General features: G+C 47.0%; 2 protein-coding genes across 3 annotated transcripts in view; one reads left to right on the top strand and one right to left on the bottom strand.

Moving 5' to 3' along the window:
* Positions 1 to 8,417: 8,417 nt before the first annotated feature.
* On the top strand, positions 8,418 to 9,496 carry LOC109024541 (leucine-rich repeat-containing protein 37A3-like). Its single transcript, XM_019018032.3, has one exon. The coding sequence runs from the start codon at positions 8,418 to 8,420 to the stop codon at positions 8,988 to 8,990; it is 573 nt and encodes a 190-aa protein (XP_018873577.3). The 3' UTR covers positions 8,991 to 9,496.
* An 8,189-nt stretch (positions 9,497 to 17,685) lies between these two features.
* Positions 17,686 to 22,961, bottom strand: part of EP300 (E1A binding protein p300) — an 89,158-nt gene continuing 83,882 nt past the window's right edge. For both annotated transcript variants that reach the window (XM_019018610.4, XM_004063524.5), the window contains exons 30-31: positions 21,221 to 21,502; positions 17,686 to 20,976 (exon numbers count right to left, since the gene is read on the bottom strand). In XM_019018610.4, the coding sequence (XP_018874155.3) occupies positions 18,787 to 20,976; positions 21,221 to 21,502 (2,472 nt within the window). In that variant the 3' untranslated portion in view covers positions 17,686 to 18,786. The remainder of the gene's footprint in view (positions 20,977 to 21,220; positions 21,503 to 22,961) is intronic.

Raw genomic sequence — 22,961 nt, 5'->3', positions numbered from 1 at the left:
ATCACACGGATAATTAAAAAAAAAAAAAAAAAAAAACTTTTTTTTTTTTTGTAGAGACAGGGTCTCATTATGTTGCCCAGGCTGAAATTTTTACTTCTTTTTATCCCTACTGCCATCACTTAAATCCAACACCCTGGATCCCACTGAAGCTCCTAGCTGGGTTCTCCTCTTACCCTATCCTATTATTTTTCTACGTAGCAATCTTTTTAAAACGGTACATTGGATGGACTAACTCCCTTGTGTCACTGATTTGCAGGACGAGGGCTTTTACCCATATGAGCCACTTCTGTCTCCTCTTCCCCTGGTTATTTTATAAGACTCCTGGGGAGGGGGCGGGTGACCCAAGTAGAAGTGAGAGAGTTAGAGAAAGGCCAGGATAAGAAAGTTATTCATTCAAATAATGTACCGCGTGCCCCTGTGCTCTGCGCACTGTGGGTACAGCAGTGAACTCAAGGACCGCACAGTTCGGGCGCTACGAGAGCTGCAGTTCCAATTCCATCCGAAGAAAGGGAGACAACGCTTTCCCGCGCGGACGAGCGGCCAGGCGCGGCGCTAACTGCTTGGACGCCCCGCCTGCCACCGTGCCTCAGCTCGCCTCTTCTGCGCAACGGGACTCTGCCCCACAGGGACACCGGGAAGGTCCCGACCCGAGCGCTCAGTGGGAGGTGGTCGCACCAAGAGTCCGTGCGCAACTCCCGATCTGGGCGGGGCCCAAAGGTCACGTGGCCGGGAAGGAGGGCGCGCGGGCTGCGAGCACCAACCGCCGGCCGCCCCGCGCTGCGTCGCCCCGCCTCCCCCGCCCCACCCCACCCCCCCGCCCCCAGCGCGTGCCCGCCCGGCGCCCTCTAGGCTGGAAGGCTGCGGGCGTCCTACCAGTACCAGGACTGCCAGAGCGGGAGGAGCGCGGCGCGGGCCAGCCGGGACTGCTGGACAGCGGGGTCCAGGCTAGAGGCGAGCGAGCGGTCAGTGACGGCTGTGGAGGAGGGAGGCGCTGGGCGTCAGCGCGGGAGCCGAGCCTCTGGACCACTGAGCTGGGGGGCTGGCTGAGGTGGGTCTCCCGCCCTGAGGGCGCGCCTTAGGGAGGGGACAGGGGCCGGTGGGACCCTGCTTTGTCTCAGTCGCACTGAGGTGAGGGGGCTGCACTCGGCCGAGCAGCGAGGACCGTGCCCAGCTCAGAGAGAGCCCTCAGAGTTTCCGGGCTGGATTGCGGCCGCGGTGCGGGAGAAGTCGGAGGAGGGAGTGACAGGTGACCGGGCTGGCAGGGCAACTGCCATTATTAAGCACTCGGCCGCCCGGGTGCGGTTGCCACCTCCTCCTTCCCGAGCTGGCAGCCCAGGCCACCAGGGACACGCACCTGTCCTAAGAGGGTGTAATCTTTGAGGCAGAGGTGGGACACGAACCCGGGACGGTTTGCCCTTGGGCCACTCCCTTAGGCTGAGGGAAAAGTGTACTTAAACCAGGCTTTGAGAATTGGGCAGAGTTTGAAGCGCAGAGATCACCGAGCCCTTCGTTGGTTGTCAGGACTTTAGAAAGACGTTTGGTCTCTAAAAGACCACGCTTTCCTCCTCCCCAAAAGTGGCTGGACCTGTGAACACTAATTACTCATGTGTAAGGAGTGCTTTGCAATCTGTAAAGCACTTTCCATTCCGGTGTCGTAGATAATTCGTCACAATGAACTTGCCAAGTAAGCGTTTTTTTATTTACCTTTTTTACAGATGAAGAAATTCTGTCCCAGAGACGTTTATTAAATCAGGGAGTAGCAATAGAGCCTTACTCTTTTTTTTTTTTTTTTTTTTTTTTTTGAGACGGAGTCTCACACTCTGTCGCCCAGGGCTGGAGTGCAATGGCGCCATCTCGGCTCAGTGAAACCTCTGCCTCCCAGGTTCAAGCAATTCTCCTTGCCTCAGCCTCCCAAGTAGCTGGGACTACAGGCGCCAGCCACCACACCCAGCTGCTTTTTGTATTTTTAATAGAGACGGGGGTTTCACCATGTTGGCCAGGCTGGTCTTGAACTCCTGACCTCAAGTGATCTCCCCACCTCGGCCTCCCAAAGTGTGTTGGGATTACAGGTGTTAGCCACCGCACCCAGTGGAGCCTTACTCTTTTTTTTTTTTTTTTTTTGAGACGGAGTTATGCTCTTGTTGCCCAGGCTGGAGTGCAATGGTGCAATCTCAGCTCACTGCAACCTCCGCCTCCTGAGTTCAAACGATTCTCGTGCCTCAGCCTCCCAAGTAGCTGGGATTACAGGCATGAGCCACCACGCCCGGCTTTTTTTTTTTTTTTTTAGTAGAGACGGGGTTTCTCCGTGTTGGTCAGGCTGGCCTTGAACTCCCAACCTCAGGTGATCCGCCTTCCACGGCCTCTCAAAGTGCTGGGATTACAGGCATGAGCCACCGCGCCTGGCTGAGCCTTACTCTTATACATCAAATGTTTTCCACGATAGGAAACCACCTGGGATGAACATCAAGCCCCAAACTCAAACATCCTGTGATTTCATCATCAGAGCTCCTGGTTTAGGGCACAATTCTTGGCTGGATCTGCCTGCCACTCCCCAGCTACCAACAACCGTATCTCGGCAACACAATCACCCTGGCACAGCACTTTTAATTATTTGTTAAATGTTTCTTACTGGGTTGGGCTAAACCAACTGTGAGGAGTCCTTTAGGCAGTGTCAAAACTTGGAGACAGTTGGATGGGCTTGATTGAATTCTGAAAATTCTCCGAGTGTATTGGGTTTTCTAGGTGACGATTACTTTGAGAGTATTGGTGATAATAATTTTTTGTCCTTCCTATTGACAGGTCCACCTCCTAACAAATTATTGGAAGGAATATGAGAAAAGTAAGTAGGGATTTTGAAGTATCAGTTAAAAGACCCAAAATTGTTTATGTTTAGAATAATGGTAGTTAATTTGGTGATGTTATTTCTGGATGTATAAGGTTAATTGGCAAGTGCTTATCAAATGCATGTGTGTGTGTGTGTGTGAGATACAGAGTCTCATTCACTCTGTCAGCCAGGCTGAAGTGTGGTGGCACAATCTCAGCTCACTGCAAACTGTGCCTCCCAGGTTCAAGTGATTCTCCTGTCTCAGCCTCCTGCGTAGCTGGAGTTACAGGCGCCTGCCACCACACCAGACTAATTTTTTGTATTTTTAGTAGAGACAGGGTTTCACCATGTTGGCCAGGCTGGTCTTGAACTCCTGACCTCAGGTGATCTGCTCACCTCGGCCTCCTAAAGTGCTGGGATTACAGGCGTGAGCCACCATGCCCGGCTCCCAAATGTCCGTTTTTGAGGAATATATTTATTAATACATGCTGCGAGGTCTACACAGGTGGTAGTCCATCACCACAAACACTGACAGTATACCAAGAGATGCTATTTTTTAAAATCCCCATAGGACTGTGAAAGGGAAGAGAAGCCGGCTGTTACCCTAATGCCTATGATGTGGGTCAGGTGCTGGGGCTAAGTGTTTTTCACTTATCCTATAGCTTGTTTATCCTCCCAACAAACTTGAAAGACAGAAGTTATTTGTTTGTTTATTTATTCTGAGGGTCTCACTGTTGCCCAGGCTAGAGTGCAGTGGTGTGATCATGGCTCACTTCAGCTTTGACCTGGGTTCAAGTGAGCCTCCTGCCTCAGCCTCCTGAGTAACTGGGACCACAGGCGCATGCCACCACGTTCAGCTAATTTTTTTTTCTTTTATTTTTAAGAAACGCAGAGTCGGCCGGGCGCAGTGGCTCACGCCTGTAATCCCAGCACTTTGGGAGGCCGAGGCGGGCGGATCACGAGGTCAGGAGATCAAGACCATCCTGGCTAACACGGTGAAACCCTGTCTCTACTGAAAATACAAAAAATTAGCCGGGCGCGGTGGCAGGCGCCTGTAGTCCCAGCCACTCGGGAGGCTGAGGCAGGAGAATGGCGTGAACCCAGGAGGCGGAGCTTGCAGTGAGCGGAGATCCGGCCACTGCACTCCAGCCTGGGCAACAGAGCGAGACTCCGTCTCAAAAAAAAAAAAAAAAAAGAAACGCAGAGTCTCACTGTGTTGCTCAGGCAGGTCTCTAGACTCCTGGACTCAAGCCTTCCTCCTGCCTCTGCCTCTCAAAGTGCTGAGATTACAGGTGTGAGCCACTGCGCTCAGGTTAAAGTGTAAGTCTTGCTGATGCTATATCTAAGACACATCCCAGATCTGTCCATCGCCTACTACCCCAGATGAAGTCACTTGTCATTTCTTGCCTGCAGTCCTATAATAGCTTCCTAATTTTCTGCTTCCTTTCTTGCCACCCTAAAACCTATTCTCCACACAACAGCCTGACTGATTTATTTAAAATGTAAGACAAATCATGCCACCCTTCTCAAAGTGCTCCCCTAGCCCCTCATTGCGCTTAAAATAATACCTAAGGCCAGGTGCAGTGCCTCACGCCTGTAATCCTAGCACTTTGGGAGGCAGAGGTAGGAGGATCACTTGAGGTCAGGAGATCACTTGAGTTGCAGTGAGCTGAGATTGCGCCACTGCACTCCAGCCTGGGAGACACAGCGAGACTCCGTCTACAAAATAATAATGATAATAATAATAATAATAATCATCATCATCATCACCATCATCATCATCATCACCATCATCATCTAATTCCTTGCCTTGACCTATCAGGACCTACTGATCTGTCAACTAGTTGCTTTACAACTTCATTTTGCATCGTTTTCTTCCTCTATCATTGAATTCCAGCCTTGTTTCCCTCCCTCCCTCCCTTCCTTTTTTGAGACAGGGTCTCACTCTGTTGCCCAGGCTGGAGTGCAGTGGTGCGATCTCAGCTCACTGCAACCTCCACCTCCTGGGTTCAACTAATTCTCATGCCTCAGCCTCCCGAGTAGCTGAGATTACAGGCGTGCACCACCATGCCCAGCTCACTTTTTTGTATTCTTAGTAGAGACAGGGTTTCACCATGTTGGCCAGGCTGGTCTCTAACTGGTGACCTCAAATGATCCACCCACCTTGGCCTCCCAAAGTGCTGGAATTACAGGCATGAGCCACTGCGCCCAGCCGTTGCCCTTTTTTCTGTCCCTGGGATGTGCTAAGCTTGTTCTTGCCCTGGGGAGTTTGCATTCATTGTTTCTTTCTAGAATGTTATTTTCCTAGATATTTTCATGTCTGGCCCCTTGCTATTTAGGTCTCAGATTAAATGTCATCTCCGGAGCACCTAAGTGAAGTAGTTCATGAAGTTCTCTATATCTCCTTTTTAAATGTTCTTCTTTGAACTTACCATAACCTAATATTTAGTGCTAGTTTATTTTCTGCTTCCTTTCACTAGAATGAAAGCTCCTTAAATTGTAATAGCTAAAACTTAATATGCTTTTTCTTTTTTTTTTTTTTTTTTCTGAGACAGGGTCTCGCTCTGTTGCCCAGGCTGGAATATGTCAACCCCCACTTCCCGGGCTCAAGTGATCCTCCCACCTCAGCCTCCCAAGTAGCTGGGACCAGAGGTGTGCACCACCACGCCTGGCTAGTTTTTTGTATTTTTTGTAGAGACAGGGCCTTGACATGTTGCCCAGGCTGGTCTCAAACTCCTGGGCTCAGGTAATGCTTTCGCCTTGGCCTCCTAAATTGTTGGGATTACAGGTGTGAGCCCGCACCTGGCTAATGTTTAATCTTGTTAGGCATTTAGAATCGGGCCTATTACTCTAGAAGGTGGATACTTTTATTATGCCCATTTTACAGATGAGGAGACTGAGTCTTGGTAGGTTAAGTAACTTGCACATGGTCATACAGTTAGTTAGCGGCAGAGCTGGGATTTTTTATTTTTTATATTTTGAAACAGGGTCTCACTCTATTACCCAGGCTGGAGTGCAGTGGTAAGTTCATTGCTCACTACAGCCTTGACCTCCAAGGCTCAAGCCATCCTCCCACCTTAGCTTCCCCAGTAGCTGGGACTATGGGCATGTGCCACCATGCCCAGTTAATTTTTCTTTTTTTGTATAGACAGTCTCACTATGTTGCCCAGGTTGCTCTTGAACTCCTGGGCTCAAGTGATCCTCTCACCTTTACCTCCCAAAGTGTTGGAATTACAGGCATTAGCCAGCATGCTCAGCCCAGAGCTGGGATTTGAATCCAAGCAGACTAGCTTCAGCATCCATGCTCTTAATCAAGCGAGAGCAGGTCCTTATCTTCTCCACCTCTGTAATCAGGCACCTTGAATGTAACATGGCATTTAGCAGGCTCTCAATAAAAACTGTGAAATGAAAGAATGTAATCACAAGAGGAAACCAAATTATAAACAAAAACCTACGAACTATTAGCCTTGATTTCACTTTCTCCTACTTGCAAATCTGTGAGCAAGTTCTGAATCTGAACTACTTCTCACCACAAAACATATCTCCAGTATGTCCCCTTTCTGCATCCCCACTGCTACCACCCTTGTCCAGCTCCTGAGTGGCTTTCTCCTGTGTTCTGCTACCACCACAACTCCCAACAGTTTCCCAAATCGCTGGCCGAGGGGAACTCCTCTCACTGATTGGAAATCTGCTTTCCTTATTAGGCTAAAGCAAAGAATCAAGTGTGTTATTAGGGCTGTAATGTCTATCCTGAGAGAACATTTTTTGGCTGTCTTATACCCTAACAGCATGTCCATTTATCCCTATTACTGGTTTCAGTGGGGTCCGATTCATGTGTCATTGCCTCTCATAAAGGTGCTTCAACTGAAGTTTACTTTGTTGTTACATCACAAGACCTTTTAAGCAACAGCCAGGTGAAATGTGTGTAGACTGAACTTGGTTGTCCACTATCTCAACCTCAACTGTGGTGCAGTGTGGGAATTTCTCTCATATCTCAATTCCAAAATGTAAAAAATACTTGTTATTTTTGTTCTTTTTTTTTTTTTTTTTTAAAGAGACAAGGTCTCACTCTGTTGCTCAGGTTGGAGTACAGTGGTGCAATAATAGCTCATGTAACCTTGACCTCCTGGTCTCAAGTGATCCTCCTGCTTCAGCCTCCCGAGTAGCTGGGACTGCAGGCCTGTACCACCAGGCTGGGCTAATTAAAAAAAAAATTTTTTTTTTGGCCGGGTGCAGTGGCTCATGCCTGTAATTCCAGCACTTTGTGAGGCTGAGGCAGGCAGATCACCTGAGGTCAGGAATTCCAGACCAGGCTGGCCAACATGGCGAAACCCTCTCTCTACTAAAAATACAAAAAATTAGCCGGATGTGGCATGTGCTTATAATCCTAGCTACTCGGGAGGCTGAGGCAGGAAAATCGCTTGAACCTGGGAGGCAGAGGTTGCAGTGAGCCGAGATCGAGCCACTGCACTCCAGCCTGGGTGACAAGAGCGAAACTTCATCTCAAAAAACAAATAAATAAATAATAAAAGAAAAAAAATTTGTTGTAGAGATGGGGTCTCGCTGTGTTACTCAGGCTTGTTTTGAACTTCTAAGCTCAAGTGATCCTCCCACCTCGGCCTCCCAAAGTGCTGGGATTACAGGCATGAGCCACTGTGCCCGGCCAATAGCTGATTCCCCCACAACACCCGTCTTTTGGATACAATCATATAACTGATTGTTTTGAACGCTTTCCTTCCGTGGCCAAGAAGCTAAAAGTCAAATCTGTGACCCTGTCCTTGCAGGTGTACTGGATCTGATGGCATGTATTTTGAATACTAACTTAATCCCTGTTTCAGCTTAATTTTTAAAAAATAGAAGTGTAAATTGTATTTAATATTTTTGCAACATATTCTACCATTATGATTTCTATAATCATAACTTAGTTCTATATGCTCTAGAACTTCATATAAATAGAATCATGCAGCATGTACTCTTTTGAGTTCTCCTTCACACAGCATAATGTCTTTCAGATTTAGTCATGTCAATGCACATATTATAATCATTCATTTTTGCTGCTGTGCAGTATTCCATTGTACCAATTTGTTTATCCATTCATCTGTTGATGGACATTTGAGCTGTTTCCAGTTTTAGCTACGGGGAATAATCCTGCTGTAAACGTTCTTTTTGTGGACAAATATTTTTATTTTCTTGAATAAATACCAGAAGTAGAATTGCTGGGACATAGGGAAAATGAATGAGTAACTATATAAGAAATGGCCAGCAGGGCGCAGTGGCTCATGCCTGTAATCCCAGCACTTTGGGAGGCTGAGGTGGGCAGATCACCTGAGGTCAGGAGTTTGGGACTAACCTGGCCAACATGGCAAAACCCCATCTCTACTAAAAATATAAAAATTAGCCCAGCATGGTGGCAGGCACCTATAATCCCAGCTACTTGGGGGGCTGAGGCAGGAGAATCGCTTGAACCCGGGAGGCGGAGGTTGCAGTGAGCCGAGATCGCGCCATTGCACTCCAGCCTGGGCGACAAGAGCGAGACTCCATCTTTTTTTCTTTTCTTTTTTTTTTTTTTTTTGCCTTTGAAGAAATCGTTTTTATGGAAAACATTATTATGCCAAAAGGCACCATCTCTGAAAACACAAACTACAATCATCCTCCTGAGGCAGATTCCATTGGGACTGCATTCAACTTAGAGCCAACTGTTAAACAAACTGAGACAAAATGGGAATACAACAGCATGGGCACTGACCTGTCCCCCAAGCCCAAAAGCTTCAATTACCCATTGCTCTCGTCCCCAGGTGATCAGTTTGAAATTCAGCTAACCCAGCAGCTATGGTCCCTCATCCCCAATGAGGATGTGAGAAGGTTCATGTCTCATGTTATCTGGACCTTGAAAATGGAATGTTCAGAAACACATGTGCAAGGGACCTGTGCCAAGCTCATGTCGCGAACAGGCCTCCTGATGAAGCTTCTCAGCGAGCAGCAGGAAGCAAAGGCATCCAAGGCAGAATGGTCTGTAGACCAACGGAAAACTGGTAACTATAGTAATGAGAGTATAGAAGCCCAGTGTGAAGAAAAAGAGCAGAAGTCGAGTGAGGTGAGGACCACACAGAAACATGAGACCCAGATTTCCCATCATTTAGCATATGCCAGTGCCCACATAGGATAGCAAAGTGCCCACATAGGCGAACCTGGGACTCCCAGGCCATAGCTTGTCTTGGCCATGTAACTTTGGCCATGACAGTGATCTCCCACTTTGCTCATGTAGACAGTGAAATAGATTAGGGCACAAGATTAGGGCACAAGAAATAGATTAGGGCACAAGCTTCTCAGCGAGCAGCAGGAAGCAAAGGCATCCAAGGCAGAATGGTCTGTAGACCAATGGAAAACTGATGAGACTCCATCTTAAAAAAAAAAGAAAAAAAAAAAAAAAAAGAAATGGCCAGCTGGATGCAGTGGCTCATACCTATAATCCCAGCACTTTGGGAGGCTGAGGCAGGTGGATCACCTGAGGTCAGGAGTTCGAGCCCAGTCTGGCCAACATGGTGAAACCTCATTTCTACTAAAAATACAAAAATTAGCCGGGCATGGTGGCTTGTGCCTATAGTACCAGCTACTGGGGAGGCTGAGGCAGGAGAATTGCTTGAACCTGGGAGGCACAGGTTGCAGTGAGCCGAGATCATACCACTGCATACTTCAGCCTGGGCGACAGAACAAGACTCCATCTCAAAAAAAAAAAAAAAAAAAAAAGGCTGGGTGCCATGGCTCACGCCTGTAATCCCAGCAATTTGGGAGGCCGAGGCGGGCAGATCACCTGAGGTCAGGAGTTCGAGACTAGCCTGACCAACATGGAGAAACCCCATCTCTACTAAAAATACAAAATTAGCCAGGCATGGTGCTGCATACCTGTAATCCCAGCTACTCCAGAGGCTGAAGCAGGAAAATCGCTTGAACCTGGGAGGTGGAGGTTGCAGTGAGCTGAAATCACGCCATTGCACTCCAGCCTGGGCAACAAAAGCAAAACTCTGTCTTAAAAAAAAAAAAAAAGAAATGGCCAAACTTTTTTCCAAAATAGTTTCACTATTTTTACATTCTACCAGAATTAGATGAGAGTTTCCATTGCTTTATATCATTACTAACATTTGGTATTGTCCACCATTTTGTTTTAGCCTTTTTTGTGAGTATGACTAGTGTCTCATTGTGGCATTCAAATTTATTGAGATATAATTTATATATAATAAATCCATCTTTTTTAAATCAATGAGTTTTGACAGACGTACACAGTTGTGAAAGCACCACCACCATCACTTCCATCACCCCAAAAAGCTCCTTTGTGCCTCTTGCCCTTTCCCAACTACTTCCCCCTCGAAACCACTGCTTTCCTTTATTGTCTTTTCTCGAAATCCATATGGGATTTACTCTTTTGCATCTGGCTTTTTTTTTCTTTTCTTTTTTTTTTTTTTTGGCTAGTTATGATTACTCATTTTATTTTATTTTATTTTTGTAGAGACGAGTGTCTCACTATGTTGCCCAGGCTGGAGTCAAACTCCTGGTCTCAAGCGATCCTCCTGGCTCGGCCTCCCACAGTGCTGGGATTACAGGTGTGAGGCACTGCACCCAGCAAATCTGGCTCTTTTCATTTAGCATAACGCTTTCAGATTCATTCATGTTGTGTTTACTTGCTCTTTGTTCCTTTTGATTGCTGGGTGATAATGCATTGTTTGAATGTATCACGATTGTTTACGCTGTTAGTAGCTGTTAGGTATTCCGGTGGTTCCTATCGTTTGGCTATTTTTAATAATGCTATCAAATGCTATCAACGGTCACATGAGGGTCTTTGTGTGGACATATGTTTTTATTTCTCTTGGGTAAATATCTAGACATGAGATTGCTAAGTGGTATGTTAAATGTATTTTATTTTTGATACATATCTATATTTATTTTTATTTTTTGAGAGGGAATCTCACTCTGTCATCCAGGCTGGAGTGCACTGCTGCGATCTCGGCTCACTGCAACCTCCCTCTCCCGGGTTCAAGCAATTCTTATGCCTCAGCCTCCCGAGTAGCTGGGACTACAGGCGAGTGCCACCATGTTGGGCTAATTTTGTATTTATAGTGCAGACGGGGTTTCACCATGTTGGCCAGGCTGGTCTTGAACTCCTGACCTCAAATGATCCGTCCGCCTCAGACTCCCAAAGTGCTGGGATTACAGGGGTGAGCCACCGCACCTGGCCTGAATTGCTTATACTTTTGATGAACATTTGTGTATGTGTTTTTGTGTGAACATATGTTTTCAGTTCTCTTGGGTGTATACTCAGGAGAATTGCTGGGTCCTATGGTAACTCTGTTGAACTTTTTTTCTTCTTTTTTTTTGAGACGGAGTCTCGCTCTGTTGCCAGGCTGGAGTGGAGTGGCACAATCTCAGCTCACTGCAACCTCCGCCTCCCGGGTTCAGGCAATTCTCTGCCTAAGCCTCCCGAGTAGCTGGGACTATAGGCGTGTGCCACTGCACCCAGCTAAAATTTTTGTATTTTTAGTAGAGATGGGGTTTCACCATGTTAGTCGGGATGGTCTCGATCTCTTGACCTCGCGATCTGCCTGCCTTGGCCTCCCAAAGTGCTGGGATTACAGGCGTGAGCCACCGCGCCCGGCCAACTCTGTTGAACTTTTTAGAGGAACTGCTAGACTGTTTTCCATTTTCCATGATCACCAGCAGTGTATGAGGGTTCTAGTTTCTCCCTATCCTAGCCAATACTTGGTATTGTCCTTTGGACTACTGCCATCTGAGTGGGTGTGAAGCAGTGTCTCATTTTGGTTTGACCTGCATTTCCCTAATGACTAACGGTTTTGAGCATCTTTTGGTGTGCTTATTGGCCATTTGTATATGTTCTTTGGAGAAATATCTACTAAAATCCTTTGCCCATTTAAAAAACTGTATTACTCCTTTTTTTTTATTGTTGAGAGTAAGTTTGTTTTTCTTTTTTTTTTTTTTTTTTTGAGGTGGAGTCTTGCTCTGTCCCCCAGGCTGGAGTGCAGTGGCGAGATCTCTGCTCATGCAAGCTCCACCTCCTGGGTTCACACCATTCTCCTGCCTCAGCCTCCTGAGTAGCTGGGACTACAGGCGCCCGCCACCATGCCTGGCTAATTTTTTGTATTTTTAATAGAGACTGGTTTTCACCATGTTAGCCAGGATGGTCTCTATCTCCTGACCTCGTGATCCACCTGCCTCGGGCTCCCAAAGTGCTGGGATTACAGGCGTGAGCCACCGCGCCTGGCCTTTTTTTTTTTTTGATACTGAGTCACGCTCTTGTCACCCAGGCTGGAGTACAATGGCGCGATATTGGCTCACTGCAACCTTTGCCTCCCGGATTTAAGCAATTCTCCTGCCTCAGTTTCCTGAGTAGCTGGGATTACAGGCACCTGCCACTGTGCCTGGCTAATTTTTTTTTTTTTTTTTTTTTAGTAGAGACAGGGGTTTCACCATGTTAGCCAGGCTGGTCTCAAACTCCTGACCTCAGGTGATCTGCCTGCCTCAGCTTCCCAAAATGCTGGGATTACAGGCATGAGCCACCGTGCCCGGCCGAAATTTTTAAGTATAGTCTAGATACAGAAGTATGTGATCTGCAAATATATGCTCCCATTCTGTATATCTTTTTACTTCTTTGGTCATGTCCTCTGATGCACGAAAGTTTTGAGGTCTAATTTGTTTTTTCTTTGGTTGCTTGTGCTTTTTTAGGTGTTATAGCTAAGAAACCATTGCCTATTCCAAGATCATGAAAATTTATAACTATATTTTCTCTTTTTTTTTTTTTTCTTTCTTTCTTAGACGGAGTTTCACTCTTGTCACCCAGGCTGGAGTGCAATGGAGCGATCATGGCTCACTGCAACCTCTGCCTCCCGGGTTCAAGCGATTCTCCTGCCTCAGCCTCTCAAGTAGCTGGGATTACAAGTGCCCACCACCACGCCCAGCTAATTTTTGTATTTTTAGTAAAGATGGGGTTTCACCACATTGGCCAAGCTGGTCTCGAACTCCTGACCTCATGTGATTCATCCATCTCAGCCTCCCAAAGTGCTGGGATTACAGGCATGAGCCACCGTGCCCGGCCTATACTTATATTTTCTTCTGTGATTTTAATATTTTAGTGTTTATGTTTTGGTCTATGATCCATTTTGAGTAAATTTTTATATTTGGTATAAGGTAGGGGTCCAACTTTATTTATTTTTGAGATGGAGGCTTACTCTATTGCCCAGGCTGGCATGCAATGGTGCGATCCAGCTCACTGCAACCTCTGTGTCCCAGGCTCAAGTGATTCTCCCACCTCAGCCATCTGAGTAGCTCGGATTACAGGCCCCATCACTATGGTAATTTTTAAATTTTTAGTAGAGACGAGGTTTCACCATGTTGGCCAGGCTGGTCTCGAACTCATGACCTCAAGTGATCTGCCCGCCTCTGCCCTATAAAGTGCTGGGATTACAGGCGTGAGCCACCGCGCCTGGCCTCCAGCTTTATTCTTTTTTTTTTTTTTTTTTTTTGAGACAGAGTCTTGTTCTGTCACCCAGGCTGGAGTGCTGGAGTGCAGTGGCGCGATCTCGGCTCACTGCAAGCTCCGCCTCCTGGGTTCACGCCATTCTCCTGCCTCAGCCTCCCGAGTAGCTGGGGTTACAGGCACGTGCCACCATGTCTGGCTAATCTTTTGTATTTTTAGTAGAGATGGGGTTTCACCGTGTTAGCCAGGATGGTCTCGATCTCCTGACCTCATGATCTGCCTGCCTCGGCCTCCCAAAGTGCTGGAATTACAGGCATGAGCCACTGACCCTGGCCCAGGAGTATTGCTTTAACAATATAAGGTTTTCTGATTTATAAACAAGAATGTCTTTCCATTTATTTAGGTCCTTAATTTCTTCCAACAATCTTTTCTAGTTTTCAATGTAGAAGTTTTTTGTGCTTCTGTTACATTTATTCCTGGCCAGGCACGGTGGCTCTGCCTGTAATCCCAACACTTTGGGAGGCCAAGGCAGGCGGATCACCTGAGGTCAAGAGTTTGAAACCAGCCTGAACAACATGCAGAAACCCCATCTCTACTAAAAATGCAAAATTAGCCGGGCGTGGTGGTGCATGCCTGTTAATTCCAGCTACTTGGGAGGCTGAGGCAAGAGAATTGCTTGAACCCAGGTGGCAGAGGTTGAGGTGAGCTGAGATCATGCCATTGCACTCCAGCGTGGGTAACGAGTGAAACATCTCAAAAAAAAAAATTATTCCTAAACATTTTATTCTTCCTTTTTTTTTTTTTTTTTTTTGAGACAGAGTCTTGCTCTGTCACCAGGCTGGAGTGCAGTGGCGAGATCTCGGTTCAAGCCATTCTCCTGCCTCAGCCTCTTGTGTAGCTGCGACTACAGGTGCATACCACCATGCCCAGCTAATTTTTGTATTTTTAGTAGAGACGGGGTTTCATCATGTTGGCCAGGATGGTCTCGATGTCTTGACCTCATGATCTGCCTGCCTTGGCCTCCCAAAGTGCTGGGATTACAGGCATGAGCCACTGCGCCTGGCCAATTTTATTCTTTTTGATGCCAGCCTTTGTCCTCTGTCTTTAAGTAGGATGACCTCATCATGAACATAATACTGTCTGGAGATGTTTCCTTGGTTGTAAAATGAGAAGCCTAGGGAGATTATTTTTATGCTTCCTTAGTTGTCCCCTTCCCCTCCACTTTTCAGTGTTTAGTCTGTATTTTGAGTCTGCTTGAGTGTCCCTATGACACATCTGCTAGTTAATTTGCAGCCACCAGTGGGGCTTCTCTGCTGTAAAGGAGATAAAGGACATGGAAAGGAATGGCTTTGGAGTCCAACAGGCCATTGTCCTGGTAAGCCTTTTACTGGCTATGTGATCTTGAGGACCTTATTTCACCTGAGCTTGTTTTTCATTTGTTGAGTGGGGCTGTTATTGAGGAGTCAGTAAGCGAAGTGAATGACAGCACCTGGGGCACTGCTAGCACACTGGACCCATTTCATAGATTGATGTGCTGTAACAGCCCAGGAGGGTCTCACTCGGCCACCCTAGCAGAAGTGCAGTGCCACAATCGTGGCTCATAGCAGCCTCGATCTCCTGGGCTCAAGCAATCCTCCCCCCTCAGCCTCCCAAGTACCTGAGACTACAGGTGTGTGCCACCATGTGTTTTTTTTTTTTTTAATTATTTTTTGTAGAGATGAGGGTCTCACTGTTACCCAGGCTGGTCTCCCCACTCCTGGCCTCAAGCAATCCTTCCTCCCTCAGTCTCCCACAGTGCTGGGATTACAGGTGGAAACCTGCACCTGGCCTCTTCCTAACTTTTCATTGTGAACATCCAAAAAACTACAAACGTTGAAATCATCTTATTATATTGCTGACTCTGGATTAATCTGTATCTTCTACCTCCATAACACTATTTCTGATCTGGGAAAGGGCAGCTTTTCCCCCAGCCCTTCTTTTTTTTTTTTTTTTTTTGAGACGGAGTTTTGCTTGTCTCCCAGGCTGGAGTGCAATGGCGTGATCTCGGCTCACTGTAATCTCCACCTCCTGGGTTCAAGCGATTCTCCTGCCTCAGGCTCCCGAGTAGCTGGGATTACCAGTGCCCGCCACCACGCCCAGCTGGTTTTTTTTTTTTATTTTTAGTAGAGATGGGGTTTCTCCATGTTAGCCAAGCTGGTATCGAACTCCTGAACTCAGGTCATCTACCCGCCTCAGCCTCCCAAAGTGCTAGGATTACAGGTGTGGGCCACCGTGCCCGGGGCCTAGTTTTGTACTTTTAGCAGAGACGGGGTTTCACCATGTTGGCCAGGCTGGTCTTGAACTCCTGACCCCAGGTGATCCACCCATCTTGGCTTCCCAAAGTGTGCGATTACAGGCGTTAGTCACCGTGCCCAGCCTCCTTCCTATTTAATGACTTCTGCCCCTACTTCCTGCTTTCATCATTGCAGTAAGAATGCGCTGGTCTAACACTTCAACCCGGCTGTCTTTAGCCAGAGGCAGAGCTTTGAAACCTGGGAATTTACTGCTTGGAAATGGGATAGAATTCTAAACATTTCCCTTTTGAGGGTTTATTCAGATGAATCCTGGGCCCCTAGTCTTAGGGAGCTGGAAGACCGTATTTCTGGAACAGGTGTTCACTACTTCCGTTTATCGGGTCTCAGCCAAGTAGACCTGGAGCTGCTCCCTAGCAGAATGTGGTGCGCTCTTCTGGGCGCCTCCTCCTCTCCGCCTCTTCCTATCTCCCCTCCAACATCCAGCTTCCATGCTACCCTTTCCAGAAACATTTCCAATTCCCATCAGCTAGGTTTTCTTTCATGGATTCCCTCTTGCATTCCTTGCATACATCACTTGGTACTTTGTACTTTGTCATGCTGTCTTCTAGACCTTAAGCTGGTTAGGTTGAGGGCAGGGCTGCATGCTGTTCATGTGTGCTCTGCCTGGCCTGGCACAGATGTAGCTGCTCCATGGATATCTGCGGGATCACTGAGCTGAAGCAGGTGGATGCTGGATGCTTGATACTAGATACATTTTCTGGGGCTGGCTCTGATTAATGCTGAGTGAGTTCACCTCACATTAAGATGCTGGTAAGGTGGCTCATGTCTGTAATCTCAGCAATTTGGGAGGCCAAGGTGGAGGATCACTTGAGTCCAGGAGTTCGAGACCAGACTGGGTAACATAGCCAAGACCCTGTCTCTATAAAAATTTTTAAAAAGTCAGCCAGGCATGATGGTACACACCTTTGAGTCCCAGCTACTAGGGAGGCTGAGGTAAGAGGACTGCTTCAGCCCATGAGTTTGAGGCTACAGTGAACTACAATTGTGCCACTGCATTCCAGCCTGGGTGATGAGACTGTCTTAAAAAAAAAAAGATGCTGGTTGTTTTCAGACTAAAATAGTAGCAACAGGTCAACGTATCTGAAATCCTTTAGCAGTCATATATGGTTAGTGTAAATCTCTGATAAAAGAAAGATCTGGAATTGATACCAAAGCAGCTCAGTACTTTTTAGTGTACTAACATTTGTTTTAACAACTTGTTCACAGCTACTGCAATGTTCAGATGGAAGATCAATAATCTCTCCATTCTTTGAGCATCTAGCATATTAGTGGACTCGTGTAATCTCTCTCAGCCTTCTAGGTTTTATTTCCACACATTTTCCTTCCCTTCAACCCAATTCCAACTGAATTCTTTGTATTCAGTTAGCAAACAGGAGTGTTCCCCTAGCTTCATCTTGTTTCTGTTTTTAAAAGACGGAGTCTTTGGAGTGCAGTGGTGAGATCCTGGCTAACTGCAACCTCCACCAGGATCTGAGATTCTCCTGCCTCAGCCTCCCGAGTAGCTGGGACCGCAGGTGCCCACGACCACGCCCTGCTGATTTTTAGTAGAGATGGGGGTTTCACCATATTGGCCAGGCTGGTCTTGAACTCCTGACCTCGTGATCTGCCTGCCTTGGCCTCCCAAAATGTTGGGATTATAGGCGTGAGCCACTGTGCCTGGCAAGTCTTTTTTCCAAGAAGTTACTTGGGACTTAGGCAGATATGATCCGTCTTCTTAGGTCCTCCTTTTCATCCCTGTAAGATGAAGGTGATTAGAAGACCATGAGGTCATCCTTAAGGGGTCCTGTATCAAGGTGTTAAGTCGGTTATCACTTCCACCTTGACTGTTAGCTGGTACCTGCAGTACTTTTTCCCAGAACTTTGGATAAATTCACCAAGATCTACTTGTGAATACGTTATACGTAGTAGATTAAAGAGGCTATAAGCTAATGCTTTCACTTTTTCCTCTGAATCCTAAGCATTAGGCACTTAAAACGGGTGTACTGCAAGACAAAGATGTGTTATCAAGTGAAACAAAGTCAGGGTGTCTGTCTCACACAGTTTATTTAACAATAGGTAATAAGAAATCAAATTTAACAGTCTATACAGTGATCCAAAGTTCATATTTATAAGTAATCAACTTTAATTGCATGATTTACAACAGTTGAGGGTTTTTGCTCTCTATTTTCAAGTTTTATAGAAAGTGTGTGTGTGTGTGTGAGTGGGGGGTAGGGTAAGGAGGAAGAAAGCAAGCAAAGAAGAAACCCCCAGGGACATTTTGCATGTTAAAATCATCCCACCGGAATCGTTTCTTACCCTCTTTTTAATTTTTTTCCTTTGTTAGATGTAAAAATAACGAAAAAAATTCTTTCAAGAAACAGAAACCACAATATATAATACATCAATTTGGCAGCTGCCCCTGTATATTTTTGAAAAAGTCATTTTTCTCTCTACATGTACAAATTATTTTAATACTTGAAGTTTTACGCTCAGACTTACAGAATAGAAAATTTTCTGGAGCACAAAAGTTGACTTGAGGGGAAGAAAGGCAGTTTTTTTTTTTTTTTTTAACATTTTTTAAAAGAATGAACATCTTTGCACCCAGAGAAAAAAAATTGGTATTTTAATATATATTTATATATATTTATATATATATAGAATGTAATTTTAAAGTAACATTAACCCCTTTTGTCCTCTGGTTTTAGAAATGTTTTAACTCTTCCATAAAGTGAGGAAAATAGGGAAAAATGTCAACCATCTGCACCAGTAAATAATAACTATTAATATTACATATGTTCATTAATTTAAAAAAAATAATAAAACCTATTGGAGGTGCAAGGCAGGAGCATACTGTTTGGCTTCACAGGCCTCAGCCTCCTCCCAGTGCACACCTGAACCACACACACAACGGGGAAGAAAGGCTGGTGGTAACCAGCCATAACAAAAATATATTCTTTGTATTCTATCATCCCTCAGGTTCATCTTGCATGTTTGCTTTAAACCACAAACGGCTACTGCACAGTTCTTATGTGTTCCAAGGAAAATTGTCTTTTAGGCTACGAAAGATTCAAAAAAATTGTTTTCAGTACAAAAAGTCTTGTTAAGAGAAAATAATTTTTTTGCTCCCAAAATACTACAAGGTGTCTCTAGTGTATGTCTAGTGTACTCTGTGAGAGGTTTGAATTCAAGTCTGAGTTATCGGTGCTGAGTCCCAGGTCCGTGGCGCTTGCACCATGGAGGTTTGCCATGCCTGGATTGCTAGCAAGCTGAGAAAGCATTGAATTCTGGTCCGGGCTGGCAAAATGCCCTTGTTCCATGGGGTTGGCCTGGGCAGCTACCAGTCCAGGATGTGGGGAACTTGTCTGTGGGGAAACGTGGTGTGGAGAAGGCTGAGGCTGCATCCTTGGGGAAGGGCTGGAGTGGGAGGGCTGGGACTGTGGCCGTGGAGAAGGGACAGGCTGGGGAGAGCGCACTTGATTGGAGAGAGAATTAGGGATCTGCTGGCCTTGTAGGTGTGGGGACTGGGCCTGATTTGGGAGCATATGCTGCTGGGGGCTCATGGGGTTGGGCTGAACAGGGGACCCCATCTGTTGCTGAAGGAGTCGCTGCTGATAGGCCTGTAGACTGGCACCTGCCTCTGCTCCCAAGGCCTGGGGAAGCTGGCCTATCTGTCCCATATTTCCTTGTTGCATCTGTTGCATGTGATGCTGCATCCGCTGCTGCTGCTGCTGCTGTGGTGGGTAGCCAACTCCTTGGGGTTGCTGGAACTGGTTATGGTTGGCCATTCCAGGGCCTATTCCTGGCCCTGCTCCCTGTTGCTGCTGCTGTTGCATCATTTGCTGTCGTCTCAAGATGTCTCGGAATTGTGAAGGCATGGTGTTGTGGTTCATGTTCATCTGCGGAGCCTGGGGGCTCATCCCTCCCATGGGTGGCTGGAGTTGCTGCTGTGGTTGCTGCTGGGGCAGGCCAGCCCTCTGAACGCCCGCCTGCATTGGATTCATGTTCTGCATGGCTGGATTGGAGTGGACCCCCTGCTGACCTGGCATGGTAGGTGGCTGCAGCCCTGGCTGCCCCTGGGGCATGCCAGGCTGCCCAGGGATGGGTTGTGGATTAGAGTTTGCATACTTGGCAGCCCGCTGCTTGATGAATGCAGCCAACAGCTGGGGGTTGGCGTGAAGGATACTAAGCACCTGTTGCTGCTGCAGGGGAGAGCTGGGAGACCTGAGAGTCCGCAAAAGGTTTTGTAAGGCTTGTTGAGACACAGTGCCTGGTTTGAGTGGGCTGACACCTACCTGGCCCAATCCTGGTTGTGGAGCCATGTTCAAGGGTTGACCATGCTGGGCCACTGACATCATGGCTGGCCTTGGCATCCCAGACTGCAGTTGCTGGGGCTGAGGCAATCCTCCTTGGCTCCAGGGTGGCTGTTGCTGCATCCCTGTTGGTCCCATCCCTGGCTCCAAATGCCCACTGGGACCTCTGGTCATGGGAGGTGGGTTCATACCCATGGGGGCCATGGGAGTCATCGGGGGCATCTGGTGTTGGATTGGCCTTTGGAAAATTTGCACGTGGGCCATCTGGCGCTGCGTCTCTGCTGCTCTCTGAATCTGCATTGCCATTTCCACTGCTGCAGGTGGGGGCCCTGGAAGGGGTGGCTGAGCAGTCTGAGGAGGGGTTGGAGGGGTCACCTGGCCTGCTGCCTTACCCTGGGACACAGGGCCAGCAGCTTGAGTCCTGGGCAAGTAGGGTGGCATGCTATTGGGAGGGGTAGGCTGAGGCTGAGAAGTGGGCTGGGGCGTCTGCGGGGTGGTTGGCTGTTGGCCAGTTGGTGTCGTTGGAGTGGCAGGAGTGGGGGAAGGGAGGCCTTGTTGCTGCCCAACCACACCAGTCCGCTGCATGCTGGCCATCCTCCTGCGAAGCATTTGGGCCTGCTGTAGTCGGTGCTGCAGCTGTTGCTGCCGGAGCTTCTGCTTGATGTTTAGGCAGAACGGCACCGGGCATTTATTCTCCTGGCAGTGCTTGGCATGGTAGCAGCAGAGGGCAATGAGCTGCTTGCAGATGGGGCACCCGCCATTGGTTTTCCGTTTGCAACCCTTGGTATGCTGCACAACCCGCTTCATCTTCTGGCAGGATGGCAGTGAGCAATTGGCATTCCGACACTGGCAAGCATGGACCAGAGACTGGATGCAGCGCTGGATACTCAGGCGGCGAGAATCGCCTGGGCTCTGGGTGGCTGCAGCCTGCTGGTTGTTGCTCTCATCATCTAAGCCAAGGCCTAGTTTCTCCATTTTGTGGTCATGGTTTTTAGTGTTATAGCAGGTGATACACAAGTCATAATCCTAGGGAAAAAACAGGAGGTGCGGGTAAACTCTCCAAGATTTAAGTCATTCAAAAGTATTTTAGATATTGTTTGGGCTAGAAAAGCCCCTTTAGTAGAACAAAAACTAGCCTCTTCAGCTCTGCCCCTCAAACACGAGGCCAAGCCCCTAGCATCCCACAGGCCTATATAAAATACGTGGCTGTATGGCCCCTCAGAACAACCCTGCAGAGCTCACCTCCTCCTTCCCACAACCCGGTGCCTACCTCACAGACAGTACAGTGCCAGCGTGTCTCCACATGGTGCTTGCATTCATTGCAGGTGTAGACAAAGCGGTCCTGGCTCTGCGTGTGCAGCTCTACCAGCATGCACATGGTGGACCACTGGGCTCTTCGGAGTGAAGAGAACTCCAGGTGCTTGTCCCTTGCCAGCGTGAGAAACGCATCCCGACCATCCATCAGATCGCAGGGGATGAGAGGGTCAGGATCAACAATGGGAGGCAGGGAGTTGGCAGCAGGGCCAGCAATGAGGCGGATCACAAAGAAGACCTGAAAAACAGACAGTCTCTTTTTTTGAGACAGGGCCTCGCTCTGTCACCCAGGCTGGAATGCAGTAGCGTGATCTTGGCTCACTACAACCTCTGTCGCCTGGGCTCAAGCAATTATCCCACCTTGGCCTCCTGAATAGCTGAGACCACAGGCCCACACCACCACACCTGGCTAATTTCTGCATTTTTTGTAGACACGAGGTTTCGCCATGTTGCCCAGGCTGGTCTCAAACTCCTAAGCTCAAGTGATCTGCCTGCCTCAGCCTCCCAAGGTGTGAGCAGGTACAGCAGGCTGAGCACCAATGAGACTGGCGAATGCTGAGTTAGTTTCACCACCATAGCCTCCTGTCCCTTTTCCTGCTTTACCTCTTTGGTCTCTTGAGACTGACTATAAATAGAACTGAAATGAACATCCTGTGATTTTTTTCTCCTTCATTCAGTAACTCCTTCAGAGTAACAATGGTCTGGGTGAGGTATAGCACCATGCACAGTGGACATTTTGCCTCAAAGATGCAATCCACGGTTTAACCTCAATCTAATTACAACAAACCAGACAAATCCAAATATGGAGACAGTATGAAAAACAACTGGCCTGGACTCATGAAGGTCCCCTATGCAACTTTCGTGTGTAACTTTTCCTACAGGTTTGGAAGGGAATGGAATGGATAAAAAATCTTAGTCTTTGTTGACAAAGCAATAAAATTCTTGTTCATTGAAGTCTGAAAAAACTTGTAACAACCATCAATTCTCATAACCATTAGTGTAAAAGGTATAAAAAGCTGGTATTACATATGTATTTGACATTAATTAGTATATAACTATAAACACCTATTAAAGTAATAAAATGTAAAACATCCCCTTAAGAAATTAGGAACTTATGAGAAACTGCTGTACTGATAACAGATTATTCAACATCTGTGCACACTGGCAGCCACACTCACAGTGTCTCTGGCCAGCAATGTTCGCTGCTTCTGTCACCCTACAACCAGGCCAATACTTGGATTTACAACCTAAATTTAAACAGCCATGGAATGTGTCCACAATTTAAGTCAAACCTATTACAATATATTCTAAGGGCTTTTCCCAACTGCCTAGGATTCTGTGGCATTACTTACTGCTTGAAATAGCTAGTAACTATTAATTGTTAATAATCATTACCTAACGTATTAGAACTCAGGAATCCTTCCATTTCACTAGCATGGCTGAGATAATGGTTATTACCATTATTACATCGTAGCCCATTATTCTAGGCTAACAAAAAAGGGGTGGTGATGGGGGGAGCAGTGGGGGAAAAGATACTTTGAACACCTATGTATATAGGTGTTCACCATGATAACATCATTATAACAAATTCCTCTCTAAAAAAAGATTTTGTTAACTATTTCTCTCCCAAAGAGACTGGTTAACCAATTTTTAGGTACGGAATTACAACCTGAAATCAAGCCTTCATTTCCCTCTCA

Source organism: Gorilla gorilla, chromosome 23 (genome assembly GCF_029281585.2).
Source record: "Gorilla gorilla gorilla isolate KB3781 chromosome 23, NHGRI_mGorGor1-v2.1_pri, whole genome shotgun sequence".
Taxonomy (NCBI): domain Eukaryota; kingdom Metazoa; phylum Chordata; class Mammalia; order Primates; family Hominidae; genus Gorilla; species Gorilla gorilla.
This window is presented reverse-complemented; position numbering and strand designations above follow the sequence as displayed.